Source organism: Battus philenor, unplaced genomic scaffold, assembly GCF_028537555.1.
Source record: "Battus philenor isolate CCGP_79_NKW_IND1 unplaced genomic scaffold, ilBatPhil1.0.hap1 SCAF_16, whole genome shotgun sequence".
Classification (NCBI taxonomy): Eukaryota; Metazoa; Arthropoda; class Insecta; order Lepidoptera; family Papilionidae; genus Battus; species Battus philenor.
This window is the reverse complement of record NW_027181678.1, coordinates 8812244-8834264: the sequence shown is the minus strand read 5'-3', so window position 1 is coordinate 8834264 and position 22021 is coordinate 8812244. Positions and strand designations below refer to the sequence as shown.

The 22021-nt window shown below is 35.0% G+C and overlaps 1 protein-coding gene across 4 annotated transcripts in view; it reads left to right on the top strand.

Moving 5' to 3' along the window:
* Window positions 1–22021, top strand: part of Shab (Shaker cognate b) — a 60194-nt gene that overhangs the window by 33545 nt on the left and 4628 nt on the right. For 3 of the 4 annotated variants that reach the window (XM_068762298.1, XM_068762297.1, XM_068762296.1), the window contains exons 2-7: window positions 12853–13091; window positions 15478–15705; window positions 16700–17006; window positions 19625–20471; window positions 21191–21315; window positions 21898–21990. In XM_068762298.1, coding sequence (XP_068618399.1) covers window positions 12922–13091; window positions 15478–15705; window positions 16700–17006; window positions 19625–20471; window positions 21191–21315; window positions 21898–21990 — 1770 coding nt within the window. In that variant the 5' untranslated portion in view covers window positions 12853–12921. The remainder of the gene's footprint in view (window positions 1–12852; window positions 13092–15477; window positions 15706–16699; window positions 17007–19624; window positions 20472–21190; window positions 21316–21897; window positions 21991–22021) is intronic. The other variant, XM_068762299.1, reaches the window with a different exon arrangement.

The following is a 22021-nucleotide window of genomic DNA, read 5'->3' as shown; positions in this document are numbered from 1 at the left end:
TTGTTAAAAACTTATTTTACGTGTCAATGTCGACTGGTACAAGATCCATTTGACAGGAAGTGACAAAAGAGTTAATATTACACGGGCGTTGTAATATGCGCGCTAGCCCTGTATCAAGGCGAAGCAAAAATATCCATCTTGACCTACGTCGGCGTCTTCAGAATATATGCGCGTTATTTTGGTGACAGTGAGTAGCACCCTGTAGGGATTATGTGACAAATACCAAAGATCTAAATCGATGGGCATTTTTGTTCCCTTATTTCAATAATCAGACTTAGTATTAATATTATAAAACTGTTTGCTTGTTGTTTTGTGTTACAATGTTTTTAATAATAAACTGGTTCAAGATGGTCGTAATAAAATGTTATGAATGAAAAATAAAACTTATTCAAAGTTTTGCTATAGACAACGGTATTCTGAATTCAAAACAAATTTGACTATTTTAATCTAAGTATGGATATGACGCTACACCGAAGAGGTTATCAATTTCTTTGAGGAGGTCGCCATAGTATATCGTTTCAGCAACATGTTCGGTTGATTATGCGGAGAGCGTAGGTAGATGCGGCGTAAATACTAAAATTTTTGAACTACCAGTTTAGTTTGCGCATACAAATATTGAGATATGTTACTGAAATAAAATAACATAAATATCTTGCGTAATTTACTTCAGTCAGTTTAAATAAATTGAATACTACACATGTAAATGATGTAAAACGACATAACCATTCCGAGGCCATTTATATATCACGAACACAAATTAACAATCGTACAAATTTTTCAGTAGCAGTGACGTGTTGCTACGTTTTTATCGCTATTTCATGGATTATGATCCCAAGGAAACATTTATTTCTGGTCTCCGGTTATCGAACAAAAATCTCTACTAGTGACATAATTGTTAAAAAGGTATAAAAAAGCATTGTGTTCTGTATCTATTTAGCTATTCCATATATTTCTGTATTCTACTTTCCCCTATTTTTAAAACAAATAGATAGTGAAGTAGATATAAGCAAACATTAGGTATGAAGTAGAATTTTACAGCTGTGTAAACAAAGTCGATTGGTAACCTGTTGAGGTTTGCGCGGTCGCCGGGCAGGTCGTAGGCAGGCGCTCCAGCGGTCTAATGACTTCGGGCGTACACGGCGTATAAAAACGCCTTCACTTCGACAAATTTGTGCACGTAAGTCGGTTTATGCAATGGTTTATTCACCCAGGGCGACGACACCGTTAAAGCTCGTTTGATGTTGTTCGAATGTGCGTAAAGTCAGTGGAAACATTGTTAATTGAAATGCGAGATGTAAACATGAAGTTCAATGCAATATTTTTATCCTTCCGTATGTTCTGCAAATGTCATTGAACTTTATTTGTGTTTTAAATCAATTTGTATACAGGAAATTTGGCTTTGAAAGGTATGTGAAATTTTTGCAGGCACAAAGGAAGTATTCCTTTAAAATAAGTATATATTTCTGTATTTACATTATCAATCTATGTATATATTGAGTTCCATTCCTATTAATTCTGATGGTAAAAGATTTAATAATCTAATACAATATCGTAGTGACAAAACAGATGTTTAACTTTTACTTTTATAGATAAAGCGCTCAAGATAGAGGTGCTATTTTTAGAACTTTAATCATTCTAGTAATGCAATGTAGCGCAATCAACATGATGAGGCAAACGTTGGCGCGCAGTCATGTCGCCTACGAGTAGCGTAACAATTAAAAAGCTTGCCAAATGCGACGATTTTAAACGAAGTCAATTTTTTACTTGTGATGTGCCGTTTATTTTAGACGAAAGTGAAGGAGCATGCACGTTTTTTTCACACAAACGCGATAACGTAATGATGTCGACATTAGCGGGACATCGTCGTGGAAATTTGTAGCGGCTGAAAACGGGAAGATCCCGGGAGGTATGCCAAGAACACTTGCGGTGCTAAATGTGGAGGGACACGTCAGGCGTTATTCCTGCGAACTGTCACGCCACAAGAATATGTATGGAAACGCGCCCCCCTTGCTAATAATGTAACCACGATTTCTCTATTTATTTTAAATAACAATTTCAATTCTGTATAACATTGAGCGATCATTTATTTATTCTGAATTACAGTTTACATAAAAACACCAAGACATTCTGTTTATGCGCATTTCGTTGTTAATTTTCAAAATTCCTACATACATACACACCTACACATATAACGAAGATCACCTATTTTATCTGTCTACATACCAGAGGATACAAAACAAACTTTATGATTTTTGTAAATAATACCTACATGTTTTTCTATTTCACAGTCACAAAAAAATTGTTTAATTTTTTTTTGGTTAAATTAACAAGTAATACCAGTGTATTATATGTATTATTATTATATGTATTTAACCAATACTATGTATATATAGTAGGGAATAGTCAATTTTGGTTTGTTCGATCTTCAAGGTGTAAAATAATGAGAACGTTATTATGTTACGAGAGTACAAACAAAACTAAGGATATATAAACTGTATTGATTTTTGATTCATAAAATTCTGAATTGTACCGCTCCATAAAAAAGTATAAAATGGTTTTATAACTCATTTTTTCATAATGTTATAACTTTTCATTAATAAAACTAGTCTTTGACCAAGTATCTGTCTGTCCATAAAAGACATATTTGCTGGACATATTACTCGCGGATGCATGTCGCACCGTAATTGTCGGGGTGGGTATTTAGTGTTGTTAACGCACTTAGTTCTATTAATGTTGAACTTTAATAATTACTTCTTTAAGTTGTTTTTTTTTTCAGCAACTATTGCATTTCGTGTTTTTAAAGTGCTGTTATTCGCACGTGGCAAAATTTTCTTTTCTCCCTACGAAATTTGAGACTTGCAATTGATTAATTGCATTGTTCTTCTGAAATGACTATAATAATGCTGGACTTACATAGAGTATTTGCGTATTTATATCAAAGCTTAATAGTATTTTTTAAATAAAATTTAAAGTTTATTTAAAAATTTGTCATACTTGATATTTTTGATGGCACTGTAAGGAGCCAAATAAACAAGACCATAATTGCCGTCATTAGCTCGGCAACCACTCGCTCTAATTCGGTTCTGTTTCATGGAACGGAAAATTTATTCTATTGCCATTAGTACTTTGAAGTGTTTCATAATTGCTGTTTACTGATGGATAAACAAAACTACATTGACTTTTATGATCACCCTTCATTGATGTTTTGTTTTGTAAGCCTTTTTGATGCCGATATTTATTCGACCCATAATGACCTGCTTTGAGCTGTAATAAAATTTTCAAGGTTATAGGACATGGTCAAAGGATTACTAATTATAAAAAGGCGATCGGGAGATGTTTATACACAATCCAAGCTTGAACTTGATTGAACATTCAAATTTTTTTGACACAAGTGGATTTAGGGTCCTGAATCTTAGATAGTTACCATGCCCTATTCTAACTTCTATAACAAGGCCTTCACGGCCAATTCGAGCGGACCTGACTCACATACGTTCTGGTCCGGTGATGACGTCTGAGCTAATACTTTACGAGTTTTTATGAAAATAGGTGAACGCAACAAGCCTAATATTAAGTCGGCCAGGTTCTCGGTTCAGGCTTCTCCTGTTAAAATACGATAGTGAACGAAAGCATTCCTTTAGTTTTGAAAAAAAAATTATTAATAGAGATTTTGGGATTTTAATCGGTACAAATCCACCAACCGTTTTTTAGCTCGGCAAAGGTTTTTCCTCCTTGAACTTCTGGTTGGATCACTCTAAGGATTCTCTGTTTTTAAGGTTTTCAAAACGCTTCGGCGTTGTACTAGCGCCAACAATAATAGTACTCAAACTGGCTTGAGAGATAGATGTGGTTTTTAAGTCGTGTGGTGACACGATACCAATAAAAATTAGAAGCATTTGTTATTGTCTTATTACGATTAAGTGTTATTAAGATTGTCTAGAAAATGTAACGTGTTTGTTTCGAGTTGTTATTAATAAACAACTAACTATACATAAAGCAATATGGAAGTAGGGGATTTAGTCCTGACATTTAGTTAAATATGAATTATCAACGACTGAACATTTACTTCCAAAGTTTGTCTATAATATTATAGTCGATTTTCTTGCACAGGTATAAATAATAGCAAATGTGTGTGTTTGTGTGTGGGAGTTCAAAGATTGGTACATTTGTAAATGTTAGTTAATGAATATTAACACGTATTAAAACGCTTTTAATGGGACAAGTCATTAACGTGCGATTTGGTCGGGTCGTTTGAAACGTGAGTCCACAATCATTCAATCGCGGCTAATTAAATTTCAATCAATATATTTCATAATTTAGCAGCAAAAATTATAGCTGTTTCTTGAAAGGGTCATTATCTCAACTGTAACGCTATGTCATATACCACATTTTACATTTTTATAATTATACAATATATCGTTATTGTAATATTTAGTATACTCTATAACTAGTTTGAAAAAATATTAATAGTGGAAAGATAAAGTAAAATGATTTCAATTAGAAATAAAAAGTAAAATATTATTTTTAGAAGTTAAATGTGCACGAAATACAAAAAAACTAAATAAATAATATTGTAATTGCATGAACGGAAAGATTGTTCATAAGTGTAAAAGCTTTGAAGTGAAATTTATAGCATATTCATCAAAAAACATTACAAATTGATCACTTTAAAATACATTATATTATAGCATTTTCACAGGCTAAAAACTTCTGGCAGTATAAAGTCTACAGGGGCAGATAGTAAACAATAAATAATAAAATATGTAGTAATCCGCACTTTTCTTGATATATTATCATTAGGTTATTTATAACGTCTGAAACTATTGATTTTCGGTTAGGATGGAGGATCATACATTAATTGACAGCGAATGAGCAACACATTTTCGTTTAAAGCTTTTACATGTATAATCAATCATTATGTATAATAACGCTTGTAAACACTAAAGTAATCGGTTACATGTACTCATATGGATTGAATTACCTGTATCAAAACGCCCGAGGTCTATGCGAGCTACATTAACCGTCGCCACGAAAGGTCAGAGGTAAGCAGAGCATAGATATCTACGTAGCGTTACCTCCGGCGCGTAGTGCTACGGTGTAACCACTCTACGAAAGCTAATATGCCTTTGATATTACCTTACTTGATATACATGACGCAGAGTTAATATTAAATCGATTTAGTATATTGATTTGAAATAATTCTAAGTTGTAACTTGCGTGTTTGTTTTAATAAAAAAAGTAAATTTAAGTTTCATAAAAATATCATAGCAATAATGGTACAATTTGCGATGAATTATTATGTGGCGTGATGCCAAAGTTCTAATACGGAGATTTATGAACAGGCACGATGAAAAAATACACGATAGCCTATTGGGGCTGTATGTTTCATTATTTTTATTTGTTTTGATTATTTCTCTTATCTGACATATTTATTTTCATTACAGCTTTCTATTTTTTATTTATTTTAATGTACAGAGTTATTGGTGTAGCTTATTTATCAGCAAAAATCTTTTAAACTTTTATACGTATTTCCAAGCATCCTCTTTAAAGTGATCGCCCTTATTTAGGTTACACTATTTTTTTTTTTATTGATATACAACAGGCAAATAATTTCAGGCAGTACAAAGTATGCAGGGACAGATTGTTGTCAATATAATTAAAATATGTAGTAATACGAATTTTTAAAACGTGTTTTCTTAATATACCATTATGGCATTATTTATTATTTTTGCAACTATTAATTTTTGGTCAGAGTGTACCGTTCATTAATTGACAACAAATGGGCTATACATTCACCCCTTTGAATCTCTGACACCTATATTCGATCACCCTGTATAATGTTGGCTTTACTAAATGTTTGAAATTCATTGCTTTAATCGTAAGTCATGTTTTTGTGTCGTTCATCAAAGCTACTGTCCCGGAAACTGTATGTACTAGATTACTCAGCAATGTTTGTCACCACTATGCCTTCTGTCAAACAACAAAGGAGGGTTTTGTTAGCGACAGAGATTTATGGAACTTTTTGTATCATATAACTTTTTGTGCGAAGAAAATATTTAGTATTTACTGTTTATTGCGTGCGTAATATTAAGTATATCTTGATTGTGTGTTAAACTTACATTAACCAGTCAAAAAGATTGCCTTGATAAAATGAATGTTAAAATTAGTTCACCTATATATTCGTAAAGAGTTGAGAATAGTAGTTACTCAAATTGATTAAAATAAAAAGTATTTTAAAATAGTTAATATTATTATCAACTTCAGAATATCGCTATTAATGTTTACATTTCTAAAATTAATATTAAGATTTAAATTTTTATACTATACATTGCTATAATTTAGTAAAGACTCTATGAAATCTTCTTGAAACAACTATTTTATTAAAAATGTATGATTACTCTTGTTGATCTTTGCAATAAGCTCGCCGGCCAGTATCGCAGAGGTCAGGGTGATTATAATTAAATTTGTTCATTATTGTCCTACTTACGTTATATCTATATTTTTTATAAGCAATTATTTAATTTGCTAAAGTAATGCCCCGTTTTGAACGAGATGTAATAAAAAATATCAAACACAGTAATGGTGGAAGTTGTTACGGGTAATTACATGATTAGTTAACAAATATTATATACATATAATAAAAATATCATAGTCGAATCTTATGAGATTACGATTTAGGAACAGTTAGTACTTTATTAAGATAGCGTAAATTTCACCGTTATGTAATATATTCGATAGTTTTATCGAGTCAACGAAATCTCGACTTATATTTTAACTGCTATTCCGTTTGTTTTTTGTACTAAAAAGGTGAGGTCATTTGGGCTTGCCGCAAACTACTTTGACCCAATCTTTCAATGACTTCTAATCTAATCAGTTAATACTATTCGAATGGCTTATTTGAAATGGCAATTAAAACGATGTAACTATAGTTAGAAATTCAATAATTAGTGCCTCAAAATTTATTTTAGTTTTATTATCATTTTTATTTTACTTATGAAATTAATTAAGCTAGTGACATATAGCAAACGACATACTTAATAAGACGTCATTACAAGTTTCAGTCTTTAACGAGAATTAGATTATGTGCACTTCAAAACCAATCAATTAAACGAAATCCTATATAGATGCTAAAAAAAGTTACTGAACAAGACCAAGACAAGACATGTAAGAGGTGTTTTAAAGAATTACAAACTAAAAATTTCTCTATTCAAGAACCAAAGAAATCGTTGGTGGGTTTGCGCTTTAATGCACGTGAGTTGAGACAAAAAATTTAAAATTCGAATTCTTCGATCAATTTATTCAATATACGCGGAGCATGAAAAAAAGTTTTTTTAATAGTTACTTCGATCATAAGGAACAAAGGGTAGCTTGGGTTTCCTCTGCTAAAAAATGGAAAACATATAAAGTAAGAACAAATGAGCTCGACACAATTGATAGAGCCATTTAAAATATTAGCTAAATATATATCTGCCAACTCTTTTTATAATCTCTGATCTCTAATATGAGATAATCTCTGTTTTTAAGCACTTATTTCTCTTACTAATATTATTATTACCGTATTATAATTACAATATCATAGACGATTAACGTTATCTAAAACACGTAAGGAATATTTTACACCATAATAAAAAACTGATGTTATTACTGTAACCTTGGTTTATTTGCATAAATATTTTAGTACGAAGATATCAATCAGCTAAATAACATAATTAAATCCAAGAGATGACCATTACAGAACAATTTCAGCAGAATTATAATCATTCAAGACTGGAAGAAAATTCAACACTGACTTAAAGAAAATGTTGCGGAGATTTAAATATAAAATTGTTTAATAAAAATAATATAAAATATTTTAACCAGTGCGACTCAGTTTTTTTGTTTCATTAATATGTTCGTTTTCAAATGAGGCACATACTTTTAATATTTCGGTTAAGATCGATAGAAGACGTTACTGTGGATGATGAGGTCTGTGATAGCAAAAGTTGGGGGAACACCTATCTGCTTATTTACTAGCGGCGGCGCCTTCTCGCCTGTCCCGTTCACAATTCGAGATCAATACGGAGGCTGTCTCCACCCTCATTCCTACCGAGCCTATTTACAGCGGTCGCTCCCTCTCACTCCCGCTTACGTAACAGAATATAAAAATATGAAACTTTTATGAAAGAAACGTGTTACGTTTTTCACCATCATACCTTTTTTTCTTTTAACTTTTGGATATAACAATTGAAAGTTTTAGTATGTGTTTCGTAAATGACAAAAGTTATTCGAAGTATAAACATTTTAACTTAGTGCAGACAAAGTTTATTACATTCGTCGTTAAATTTATAAAGTACTATGTAATATGTACTCGATAAAATTTATAAGAAAATTAATTTATTAAACTTCTTTGGAATTTCGTTTTTTATTTATAATCTCAATGAAATTTTCAAAATCTTTACGTTTTTAGTTGATATTTAAAACATGTATGAAGGAAAAATTAAAGAACGGAAGTTGACACTGTAAATATTAATAGTCGAAACAGATGGAAAAAAGTAGGGTGGAAAAACTAAATTAAAATTCCTACCGTAGATTTGAACTTTAAATTATTAAGCAATGTTAACGTTAAGCATTCTCGTCATAACCCACATAATTTTCGCTCATTCGTGATGAGAGGGAACGAGTTTTTATAGGTTAACGCGTTTGGCTACTACCTGTTACAAAGTTATTGTAAATCATATTTTTTTAATTGCAACGTCGTTAACGGCTTTTTCAAAATAAAAATATCACATATGACAAGTTTATTTTTTTTATTTGTATTACTTTATTGACATAATGTACTAAAAAGAAATACACTTTTTTTTAGCCAAATGGACAGACAAAGATATACAGTTTATTCAAAGTTAATTGTATTTACAGACCAGAGCACAAAAAAACTTTGCTAATCATGTAACATTTCTTATATTGTAATATAAGAAATGTTAATAAAATATTAAGAGTTTCCCATTCACATAAAACAAGAGTATCTTTGTAAAAATATATAGAATATAAGACTTTAGTACGTGACATAAAATTTATTTACTTTTTGACTATACGCAATTTTATGGCACGTCTGGGACTCTTGAGAAAAATATACATTTTGTTCGCACATAAATATGTATACGTAATGCATACATTACCGTGGTAATTCCATACATTATTCAAATATATATAATATAATTACAAATGAAATGTTTTGTATACACTTGAGTAGCAGTAAGAGGGGAAAGAATAAATTATTATAATTTAATTACAGCGAGGAGTAAATAAATATAAAAGAGATGAATAAAAACTTAGAGAACGTGTTAAAAGCTTTATTTATTATGGTGGAATATGATCCAAGCTAAATCCTCATAAAATTATTGAAATATATAAAGCGTCATTACATGCAACTTAAACCTATAAATAAAACTATTACCAACAAGATACATATCTTGAAGGGACGAAAGATTAATCTTCCAGTGTTCTGAGTAAATTTGCATACCGTTATACATTTAAAAGACTGATGTTCTCAAACAGGCGCCTATAGGCTGTTATGTTATAACTTGGTGGTGCCAAGTAAGAGAACTCGTCTTGCAATTGTACGTCGAATATAGACTGAGTGGCGCCCAGAGCAAACATTTGTTACTATTGCGTACATGAAAATGTGATATCTGGTACAAAAGAACACTTACGTGTTTAAGTGTATATACTGTTTGTCAAACAGATCTAATCCTCGTTGAACGACGGTACATGTATTGGAGTATGAATTTTATAAAAGTATGTTATAGTGAAACAAATACTTAAATTGTTTCCTATTTATAGCACCGTTAATTAGTTTAAATTTATTATTCATATTCATAGAAATATGGAGCGAAAGTTTTTAAATTTAAATTAATATATCATGCCGTTCGTTAAGCAGGTTCCGGTTTTGCATGTAGGTTTAGGGAAGGCAGGCAGGCAGGTTTATCGTTGCCTCCAAGGCAGCGGTCGTTGCGGTTCTCGGGCGGCCCGTCACTGCTATGAACGCTTTCCTCTGGAGTCTTTAGAGTATTGACCTCGCAGTTACCTGGTTTATTCTGGGCCACTACCAGAGGTGTCTGTGACCTGATGGCGGATGACTGTTTTGTTCAACCAGAGGGTGATGATAGACGTCAGATCCTACTTTTTACTTATAATTTATCTGCATTGTCAAAAACCATGCACTCCTTCTCGGTTGTTTGACACGGCTCTTTGTTTTTTGTGAGCTCAAGTTCAGCTTGCTGTCTAAGATTAAGCTTAGGCAATTAACCTCCGGTGAGAACAGTTTGGAACAGCCTTGGTAGGGTATATAACCTTTTTGTCTTCATGTATTCATGATATCATTGACGTTTTTGCTATAGTAATGTTTTCCTAACTTCTTGGATTTCTTGTTTTACAATTAAATGTGCATATTGGCATATTTGACATTGTCTATATTTGGCGTACAAATGCAAAGGATGATAAGCACTTATCAAAGAAATAGTTACAAAGAAACATAATAAGATTTATGACCCCGTACTATTACGATGACTCAGTTGAGAGTCGGTGCTCGAAAATATTGGACAACAAAGTTTTACGTAATTAAACCGTAGACAAACACTCGGTGGAATAAAAACTAAGAATAGTTCGTGAACTACCAAATAACCTAAGACGCAAACGACGCGACGCAGTTAAATATTATTAAGTAAAAATTGATAAGGCTATTTATGACTTTACTTATTATATAATTATTGTACATAAAACCTTTGTATTTTACAATTCGATTATTATCATATAGTAATGCAATTCCAAAACAAAAATAATAATAGTAATTAAAATAATGTTAAGAAAGCTTTTATTGTTAATTTTAAAAATATATCCAAAACGATGGTGTGCTAAGGGATTCTACAGTGTAACTTCATAGAAGATAACATATCATTAGAATTCGGATTATTAAATATTTATTAAATAACTGATTTTATATATTTTTTTTAAGAATTTATAACCCTGAGTAATATAACGCTGAGTTTCTTTCACCTGTTCTTCTCATGCCTGAGGCATTTATAATTCGATCAAGTGTAGGCATGACTACAATAAGAGATGTAATCTACTCTAATTATATCGAATAAAGAAGTTTTGAATATAAATCGACATGTCATTGTACTTAATTTTTTAGTTTAATATATATAGTCTAACGAAACACCGAGCTAAACAAATATTACTATTCCTATTCGTACAGTTTTAATTAATCGTCCAAAAAGCTTACACGTATGTTGCAGCTTACAATTGATGGCAAAGTGAGGTGCATTTAAAGCTGTTACTATAATTAGATAAGGGTCGGTCTGAAGGCTGGAACGGCGTGGGCCGCAGGGCGTACAGATCTTTTCATCGATCGCCGACACAGCCCGCCTAGAACCTCCACGTGCTCTCTATAAATACAATCTGTTCATTATTTTCGTTTTTATCTTAATCATTCGTTATATTATCGTCATCTGTTCGGTATTACCTTTATTGCTAAATTACTGATAATTCAAAAGAAGAGAAATTAACTTAACTGATAATGTGGAGAGCAATGATCAGGATTTGTCTACAGGGGCTATTAATTAGTAATGAGGAGATTTATGGACGAATGTACATAACGGACATAGCCCAGCATATTTGCAGGTCAAGGGGTAGTGGGCAAGCCACATAGCGTACATAAAAGATAGCTATTGAGGATACCTGCCACCTGCTGCAGACGTCCAATGGCTGAAATAATAATGAAGGAGGTATACTTTTTGAAAGATTTAGTATTTTAGTCTTTTAATAATACATATATTGTATCTTTTACAAAGACGGATTAGATTAATAATATAAATATTTATTAATCTAATAATGATGCGAAGATTGATAAACTTAATCTCTTTAATCCAATAATGTAATAGCTAGTTTCATGCCCTTGGACAACGTACGGATTTAGACTTGAAGTCGGAAAAAATATTAACCCAGTTATTTATATTATAACTCTTGAAACTTTTGATTTGCAATTAAATATGGTGTAAAATGAAAAATTTGTTGTTGAATTATTATTGAAAATACGTTGAGGCCGAAAGGTTCTCAAATGGTGCCTACAGGCGGGTAGACGCGAGGGTAGCGAATTGTCTCTGTAAGCAGGTACCACTATACCGGTCATCGTTTGGGGAATGCTTATGCTTTGTAGAGGACACTTATCTACTGACAAGAATGAATGAATGAATTATTAAACATGTCAACACTATTATTACAATGAAATATTTTTTTAATAAACGTTGCGTGAATACCAAAAGGCAGATTATTAGTAGTAAAAAAAAACCGAGCTTAAAATACCATTATAAATAAATATATAATTAAATAAAGATATTATTTATTAGAACTTCAGATATAATAATAATAATTTTGCCTTCTACTTGGTATCCAGTTTTATTATTTGGAAAAAATACTCATTTCATTTCTATGGTTTTCATCAGTGTTATTTATAAATGTATTCTTAGCGTACCAGAAACGGATCATATGGACCACAGACCAATAAATTAAAAAAAAAGCCTACGTCGAACATGATGCCTGAAGTATTATATTGACTAATTAATATCTACTCGATTGTCGGAGGAAGACGTGAACCTTTTCTCCAAACACTTTTAGCTAAATCGTTGTCAGAGTTGGGAGATGACCGTTCTAAGTCGCCTTGAGTAAAAAATAAAACGAAACTGTGAAAGCTAAAAAGGCTAAGTGCGCCCAGCACTAATCGAATATAGCAGTAATAGACGACCAATAACCACTTAATATGCGATCCGAGTACAATGTGTTAAGTTAAGCCATCAATAAATGTGGTTTCTTTGTTTCTAGTTTGAGGAGCGAGTACATTAGGAGCGACAGCGGGGGCGGATGCGGCGCGCGGCGCCATGAGCTAGCGGCATGGTGGGCGAGGGGGCGGGCCGCGGCGCGCGCTGCCACGTGGGCGACTCGCCCCCGCGCGCGCCCATGGGCTTCGCGGCGCCCGCGCACGATGCGCCGCTCGACCGTGGCCTGGCGCCGGCGCCCGCGCCCGCGCTCGCCAACGCTGCGCTACAGCGGACGCACTCCAGGTACTCTTCTACTTTACTTGGTACACTCAACCAGCGAACGCGGCCTGGGTAAGCCACCTACTAGGTATACTGACAGCACAATTAATGTTGCGGGAAGACATTGTGGCGATCTTTGGAGAAGAGCTATGCCTTGCAGTGGGCGTATATCGGTTATATGATGACGATGATGATAAACCTTTTCATGTACAAACGGTATATTATAGAAGTATTCATAAAAGTGTTGATGGAATTCTCTTTCAGCCATTTCTCTTCCTGAGCTAACTCTTTCCAAAGCGAGCCATGTTAGCCAGGCCAACCAACTAAGTAGAGGTTCGGCCCTCTCGGTCACCCTCGACTCAGAATGCTAAACCTGTATTACCGATGAGTGACAGCTCAAGCCGTGGTCCCCTAGTCATTCCATGAAGAGGCTACTTTAGCAATCTAACAGCTTTGCTGTTACTCAATCTGGTGACAAACTAGTGTGTGGTGGACCGAGCCGAGACTCCCCAGGTGCTCAAGCTTTGTTAGCTTAAGAGAGGTTTTAGGCGAAGCGCGCTCTGCGCCTTATCTCGTCGAACTGGCGGAAACTGAAAATTCCACACAGTGTAAACAAGATACAAAACAAGATAAAATTGAGGTTGGTATTGTTATAAAGATTTCATAGGTAAAGGCTTCCTCTAAAGTCTTCTAGATTTGTTTGTCCCTACCGTTCACTCGTTGTTTTATTCTTTCAATGGTTTGCCGACTTTTTTCATTCTTATGATCCTTTCCAGTTTATTGTGTTCTCCATATTTTTTCTATGGTTTGGCTAACGTGGCTTGCGCATTGCTATTAAGTCTTAGTGCTTTGGTCAGTACATGAAGAAAAGTCTTATTTCTAAGATTTTAGCTCCTTATATGAGATTAAAAACTCACTTATCATTAATATTAAAAACTGGCTGTCTTCCGCCAGCTTTGCTTGTCGAAGAATATAAATATTATAAATCGAAAATGTACATTTTCAATGCCTCATCAATTCCCCTTGCGAATGTAATTAAAAAAGACAGTTTACCATAATTATAGCAATGTGTGTTTCTTAAAGTCCATTTATTGTTAGTCTGTAAGCTGTTTTAAAAATAAATAAAATAAAAAAAATCGCTTGTGCACCTCGCTGCGTTGTTACCCTCATTGTTGAGGATATGGAGTTAACTTCTTCTTCATTATACTGCGCCACATGTTTCTATCTTAAGCATGGTAGAGCACAGCGCATAGTTTGAGGTTAAGTGAAGAGCGTTTTTGGTCCGACCAACTGATGGGACTTCGACCTTTCGGACGCTTGTCCTCGACTTTTCCAGTCACCTTCACTTGTTCGAGGTTATTTCCGTCCGTCTTGGCTATGATGCTCGTAGCTTTTTATTATCTCATATTAGTGATTTTGTCCAAAACATTGTTTAGTTAAGTACGTTTTTAGGCTTGTAGACTACTAAGCTATGATTAAAAAATTAAAAATTGTAAAAAGTTTATTCATCGAATATTACTTTTAGGTTTTATCGACTCATTAGTCGAGAGAGAAATCATTTATCTTTGAATGAATTCCTCAATATTTAATTAGACAGATGCGGTAAATACCGAGAACGCCAATATGCCAATATACATTAAGCGTATACATTTTGGTAATAACGACAAAGCCAAGCGCGGCGTTTGCGGCAAAAGCGTCTGTAACTAATATTACTCTGGGAGTCCACATGCGGTTTCTGTTACCGAATTATTCATGGCCTAATTCAAATATGTGCTTGAATTAAATTTTATATGAATGTACTAACATAAATTGATTTATATATATATATCAAACTTGTGTAGTTTGTTTAGTTGTGTTAGTTTATTAGTAAATTTAAGGAGGAATTTAGTCACGCATATAAGTTAAATAAGTTAGCTCCAGCCTTAACCACAAACAACATCGGATTGTAAAAACTGCGTCAAGTCTGATAGTGTCATAATATTATAAAACAAGATTATCGAAAAATATTAGCAAGTCAATAAAAAAAGGTACAAAAACCACTCTTTAATAATGAATATGGTAAAAGAACGCCACAATATCTTATATCAAAATAACCCACTAAAATATTAAGTAAACGTCTACTCAAATTACATATTTTGAATATTAAACAATCACATGTATACGTATAGGTATATAAATGAGTATATATAAGTATGTAAGGTTTTTATGTATGGATGTAGTAACAAAGATTTAATCATCTTTGCACGTTTGAGATACTCGCCAGCATTCCACTCGCTTGGATACGGTTTACGGAGTTCGCGCCGCAAATTAGATGCCCGTACTCAATGGCAGTCATAACTAATTAAACAGTTATTAAGACATATGCTATTCATATTGTAAAAAAATAAAAAAATGATACCATCATTCGCAGGTCGATGTCGTCGCTACCGCCGGAGCCTTTTATGATGTTGCGCGCGAAGGCGCTGAGCAAGCGTGTGATTATCAACGTAGGCGGTGTGCGGCACGAAGTTATGTGGAGCACACTCGAGCGGCTGCCACATACGCGGCTGGGCCGCCTGCGCGACTGCAACACCCACGAAGCGATTATTGAACTCTGCAACGACTACTCGTTACAAGACAATGAGTACTTTTTTGACAGGTGCGACGAACAATTAATTTTAATTTTCCTTGCTCTTCTTTTTAAGGTCATCGGAAGACGTTTGCAACCGCTCCCAGCCCGTCTCATTGGATATGTCCTGTGGACGTTCCTCGACTAAAATGACAAATGATGATTATGAGTCTACCGAAGCAAATTGTTGTTGTACTACTTTGATTTACATTTTGAACGTTGCTGTGGTAGGCATATATTAAAGGGTAGGCTAATCCAAAGACTTGGAACCGTTGAATGAAAACTTGAACCTAGAGCGACGAAATGTTTACTTTTTAAATGGATATTTTTAAAAGTTGTTAATCGTCAAAACTGTAGACATTTAACTATTTCTGCCTAACAACCTTACATATTTATTTTTCTCTTTACTGTTTAATCTCTTGTACTCATTATACGATGTGTTAGACCGACCTATTAAAGTTATCGCTAATAGTTGGAGTAAAGCTTTATCGAAATAAATAAATCCTTATACATTTGGCCTTTTTTTTAAAGTAATATATTGTACTTGTATTTTAGGGTTTTGTCTAACGCTGCAAGTAATAAAAAAATAAGTAACTCTAAAGGAATAATAAAAATTAAAGACTTGTATGTAGTAAGCAGCATGTTACATAAGGATTGTAATTATGGAATATTTTTTTAAATAAATGAATTGTATTGGCAATGATTCATGGCTTTACTTACATACCTGCGGAATTAATATCGTAAAGAGTTCCTAAAATCATGCGGCGTATGAGTAATACATTCCTGCTGCACTTTTGTCGCTACTCTTAGGCCGTCGCCAGTCAACAAAATGATTATTCTCTCTTTGCTTGAAGTGTAACGTCGGCCGGGACACAAAAGTTAGCAATTGGGCGATAACATATGTAGGTTTAAGTGTAACAGTTACAGCTTTAGACTTGCCGCTATAAAAGTCTCATGCTTTTTTGCAACTTCATAGTACATAAAAGAAATGATACTGATATATTCAATTTATTGTATTTTTCAGACATCCAAAGAGTTTCAGCTCTATACTGAATTTTTATCGGACTGGAAAATTACATTTGGTTGACGAAATGTGCGTGTTAGCGTTCAGTGACGACCTGGAATACTGGGGTGTGGATGAACTGTACTTGGAATCCTGTTGCCAGCACAAATACCATCAAAGAAAAGAACACGTACACGAAGAAATGCGAAAGGAAGCGGAAAGCCTCCGTCAGCGCGAAGAGGAAGAATTCGGTCAAGGCACCTGTGCACAGTACCAAAAATGGCTGTGGGACTTGCTGGAAAAACCCACCACTAGTATCGCCGCCAGGGTAACGTATTGAATAACATTGAAAACTTTTTACTGTGTTTTTTTTACTTATAGTATTCTTTACAAGCAAAGCCAGGATTATTAATAAGTTGTCAATAAAAGGTACATGTAAGATTATTACAAAAATGTTTAGGCAATCAGTAGTTAGAAGCTTTGATAATTGTACGTAAATTAGTGGTAAAAACAAGCACGTACTACTACATATATACAACTATACAATAATTGTAAATTGTAAACCTAACTTATCTATTTTACTATTTAATAAGTAGGTACACAGGTATACATTGTCACTATGTAATATTTTTTTATGATCTGAGAATTACAGATTTTCTCAATACTTAGCCGCCATAATGTGATACAATCTAAGTTTTTTGCACATTCTATAATCGGCTTTGTTTCTACACGATGTTTCAATTATACTCACTGTCTTAACTACTAAATTACTATAACTAAATTATTCACTTGTTGTATTTAACCAGACACAACTAACCAAACAATATTTAACTTTCAAAAGCAACCTTTAAACTAGCAACTGCATTTGTTCCTGGTGCAAATTTGTACAGAGTGTATTTTAAAGAATATACATAATTTCACCTTAAAAATGTTTTATGCAATCTAAAGGAAAATCTAGTAAAAATTGAAAAGAACAGAATTTGTTTGGAGTACGCCATCGACTATTTAACATATATCTTTTCTGTGTGAAAGGCTCTACACGGATAATTTTTTTTTAGAATACACTCGCATTGTATGTGTTATTGTGTTGTATTTGTGGTGCATGAATAACATCTATCTATGTATATCTGTATCTAATTTCGATGTTGTTGGATCGTGTCGCTCGTTTCGTTATGGAATGTGGTGTTGTGTTCTGTGCTCTAATCTTCACACGGTCGCTTTTGTGCAAATATTTTTAATGCAGATATATTCATGTATTTTCGATAACAGCGGTGTAAAGGAAAAAAACTTATGTAAGTATCGATACAATTTTAACATTACCATTTTACGAAAAACTCTGATTTTTATTATTTACTTTACTTTTTTTTTGCAATTTATTACTATATAATTATTTATTGTTATTGTAGATAATATTTACTGTTGAACAAACGTTTTGTGTACCACCGCATGTAAACTTAATAAATATATTAATCTAAACTTCTCAACAAAATAGACACATACTTACTCGTTATGTAGTACTTAAAAAGTCTATGTTATTTACATTTTATAGAACTCGTGTATATTTTAAATTTGAGTCGATTTGTTAAGAATTAATCTTCGTCATGGTACATGGTTGAAAGTTGTTTGACGGAATAAACTTAAAAGTTCACTGATGTTAATTTTTATTTACATTTCTTCAGAATGTTTTACAGTTTTATTATTTGTTATTACATTACTGTGTCAGAGCTATATATCTTTTTATTTATTCTGTCAAAAAACTTTTAACCATATATCACGACTCAGATTGAATTCTTAACGAATGGATTCTGCGATCATAAATACTTCTAAAAAATGTTTTTAACGAAAGATTTTTGATGTACGTGTTGTGTGTACGTGTATATTTTGTTATGCAGTAATGATTATTATATTTATTGCCATATAATTCTTAATTGAATATTTTATCTTGCTATTTATGTATTTATTATTTTCTGAAAAGTGCAGTCAGTGTGCGAACGCGTTGGCCGCGTGAGCATATCGATTTATAACCTTTGATGTTCACAGCCGCGTCGATGTTCGAAAGGGAGAATAATTTGAATAAAACAAAGCTTAATTGTTGTCGCAATATTGCAAATAGGGGATGGGCTTACGCGATGTGACCAGCCGCCGCCGGCGACGCTCGTGGCCGGCGTGCGTGCGGGCGCGGGACGAACGCGCGCGACGCAGACAAGCGTCCGCAGCGCGCGCGCCGTGCCCGCGCCCGTTCCCACCACGGCTGAGCGCCGCTCGCCGGCGTCCCCACCCCAACCCCTTCCTTACTCCCCCATACAACCCAATCGCGCTTCGCTTCCTCCGACTCATCTGACTAACCGAGCGACGCGGATGATGTACGAACACGCGATGGCACTCACCAATGAAAATCTGGTGAAATAATACTACGTAATTGTCCGAGGCTCGAACTTGACTACTTTACAGCGCTTAGGCTATGCGCTCTCTGCGGCCTGCCATCTCAAAGCCGCGTAATCTGCAAATATACATAATCTGCCATATGGGCGGAGAGTTCGGTAAAAAATACCGATGAAAATGCTGCGCGTTTTCGTTCATCCTACTTAACTGTAATTAAATATCGTATCTACACCATGACCACACAACACTACTAACAAACACAAATAGATGTTATTTTTACACCTGAAATATTAAATTTATTATAAGAATTATAACATTAAGATATCCGCTTACAAGAGACATTTACTTGTAAATACATGGCTACATACATTTACGTTTCTACTATACTGTTACTTGTGTCAACTTTGTATTGTACAAATGTTTAAAGACTGTATAGACACTAACATTATTACTTTACACTTTAATTACTTTGAAACCGACGAGGTGGGTGGTCGCGTATTGTCGCGACAGAGACGCAGCTCGGAAGGTCGCGCCGCCCTCCGCTCACGCGAGGCATGCTTGCAGGTGATCGCGGTGATATCAATCCTCTTCATCGTCCTGTCCACCATAGGACTCACTCTGAACACGATACCTCAAATGCAAGTGTACGACGAGAAAGGTGCGCCCATGGATAACCCGCAACTGGCCATGGTCGAGGCCGTTTGCATCACGTGGTTTACCCTCGAGTATGTGCTGCGATTCAGTGCCTCGCCGGATAAATGGAAGTTCTTCAAAGGAGGACTGAATGTGATAGATTTACTTGCCATCTTACCCTATTTCGTATCTCTTTTCCTACTCGAAACAAACAAAAACGCGACCGACCAGTTCCAAGACGTGCGTCGTGTTGTACAGATTTTTCGTATAATGCGGATACTGCGTATTCTCAAACTCGCCCGGCACTCCACCGGGCTGCAATCTCTCGGCTTCACACTCAGAAACTCTTACAAGGAGCTCGGATTGCTTATGTTGTTCCTCGCGATGGGGGTACTCATATTCTCGTCGCTGGCATATTTCGCTGAGAAAGAAGAACCGGGGACTAAATTCATTTCCATCCCGGAAACGTTCTGGTGGGCCGGCATCACTATGACCACAGTCGGATACGGTGACATTTACCCCACGACCCCGTTGGGCAAGGTCATCGGCTCAGTTTGCTGTATTTGCGGCGTGTTGGTAATTGCGTTACCCATCCCAATTATCGTCAACAATTTCGCCGAGTTTTACAAGAATCAGATGCGGCGCGAGAAGGCGCTCAAACGGCGGGAGGCACTGGAGCGCGCCAAGCGCGAGGGATCCATAGTGTCCTTCCACCACATAAACTTGCGCGATGCTTTCGCCAAGAGCATGGACCTCATCGACGTCATCGTGGATACAGGTCAGTAGCCCCTGCGGTAGACTTGCCTCGCTTCTCCATGTCATATGTCTTGCCCTGTAATCGTAATCGATATCACTCTGCACGCATGCTCTGACTCACGTGTTCTGCTCATTCTGTGTGTTCGTTACGGAATGCTGTGAATGCCGATTGTGTGCACGTCGCATAGACAAGCTCTCCGGTCTCGCAGGCATATTCCGATTCAAAGAGTTCACGTTACATCGCAGCTACAGCTATATTCACTCGTTCGTTCCAAAGAGGTGCACTCAGAGTGTTTTATTCCTTGTCTTCAGGTGACAAGTGCGTCCTCATTGAGGCGAGAGACGACGCCAGATGAGCCACTTTCTACTATCGCACACTCGTCACACTCGGCCCCATTAATATCATTTCCGTAGCCCGGGGCCGAGTTCGCGTCGCGTGTAGCTTGCGATGTGCGACGAAGACACTTGTATAAGGTCGATCACATTGTCAGCGTAAGCCTAACGCTTCTAGAACTAACATTCTCTTCTGCGGACTGCTCGTTGTGTGTGCCGGAGGACGCTGGATCTCTTAGACTATTCGTGTTGAATGTGTGTTGTGTAGTTCACGCTGCTATTTACTTTCATTTCTTCTAATTGTTAATAACCTTATTTACGCAACTTTGATCACTATTGTTATGACTATGGAGATGACGAGGGATAAGAATAGGAAACGTGGCTACTTACGGTGGTGTGTGTCTCCAGGACACAACTTGTCGCAGGCGGACGCCACTAGCCTGGAAGGCGAAGCTCCAGCCACGACTGGCTGTTACAAACAGTACGAGCACGCCATCTCTAATAAGACGCCGCAGAGTACTGACGCTAATCAGGTGAGATCCTCTGGCAGTCCGGGTGCGTCCAATATTAACTTTGCTTCGCTGTGACTACTCCACATATTACGGTTACTTGATGAATAAATTATTACGTTATACCAATTTCACATTTTAGTCAAAGGAAAAAGGTACGTTTAATTTTGTAATACTTATTTTTAGTGAATAGATAATGTTAGACATTAGCTAGTAAATATAGTAACGTATTGCAATTATTTGTTAGCACTTATTTAAATTATTTCATTTTAGATTACTCGTTTACAATGTAAAACAATTAAATAATTTAAATTTTATGTCTTTAAGATTACATATTAAAAATTCTTTTACCATAATCCTGGTTGTTACGAAAAATGCGCTTTGTAACTTACGACTCTTCTCTGAAAAGCATCTGAAGAATTGCTATTCCACATATAACAAATATATAAAAGAATGTTCTATGCAAATATAAAGAAGAAATTAAAAAAAAAACCTAATGTATTTTTTAATTCTCATAGTTTAAAAATTGTTATGCACTTGTGTAAATATTGGGCGCACCCATTTAAAACTTAATCGGAGGGAGTGTATTGACACAGTAAGACGCAGTTTCAGAGCAGCCCTAAAAAGGATCGACGATACTCCATCGAGGGCCTGGGCACTCCGGAGAAACGCTTGCTCATTAATCCTGAACCCACACCAGTAAGCTTACTCCTCATCGACTTACCAACTA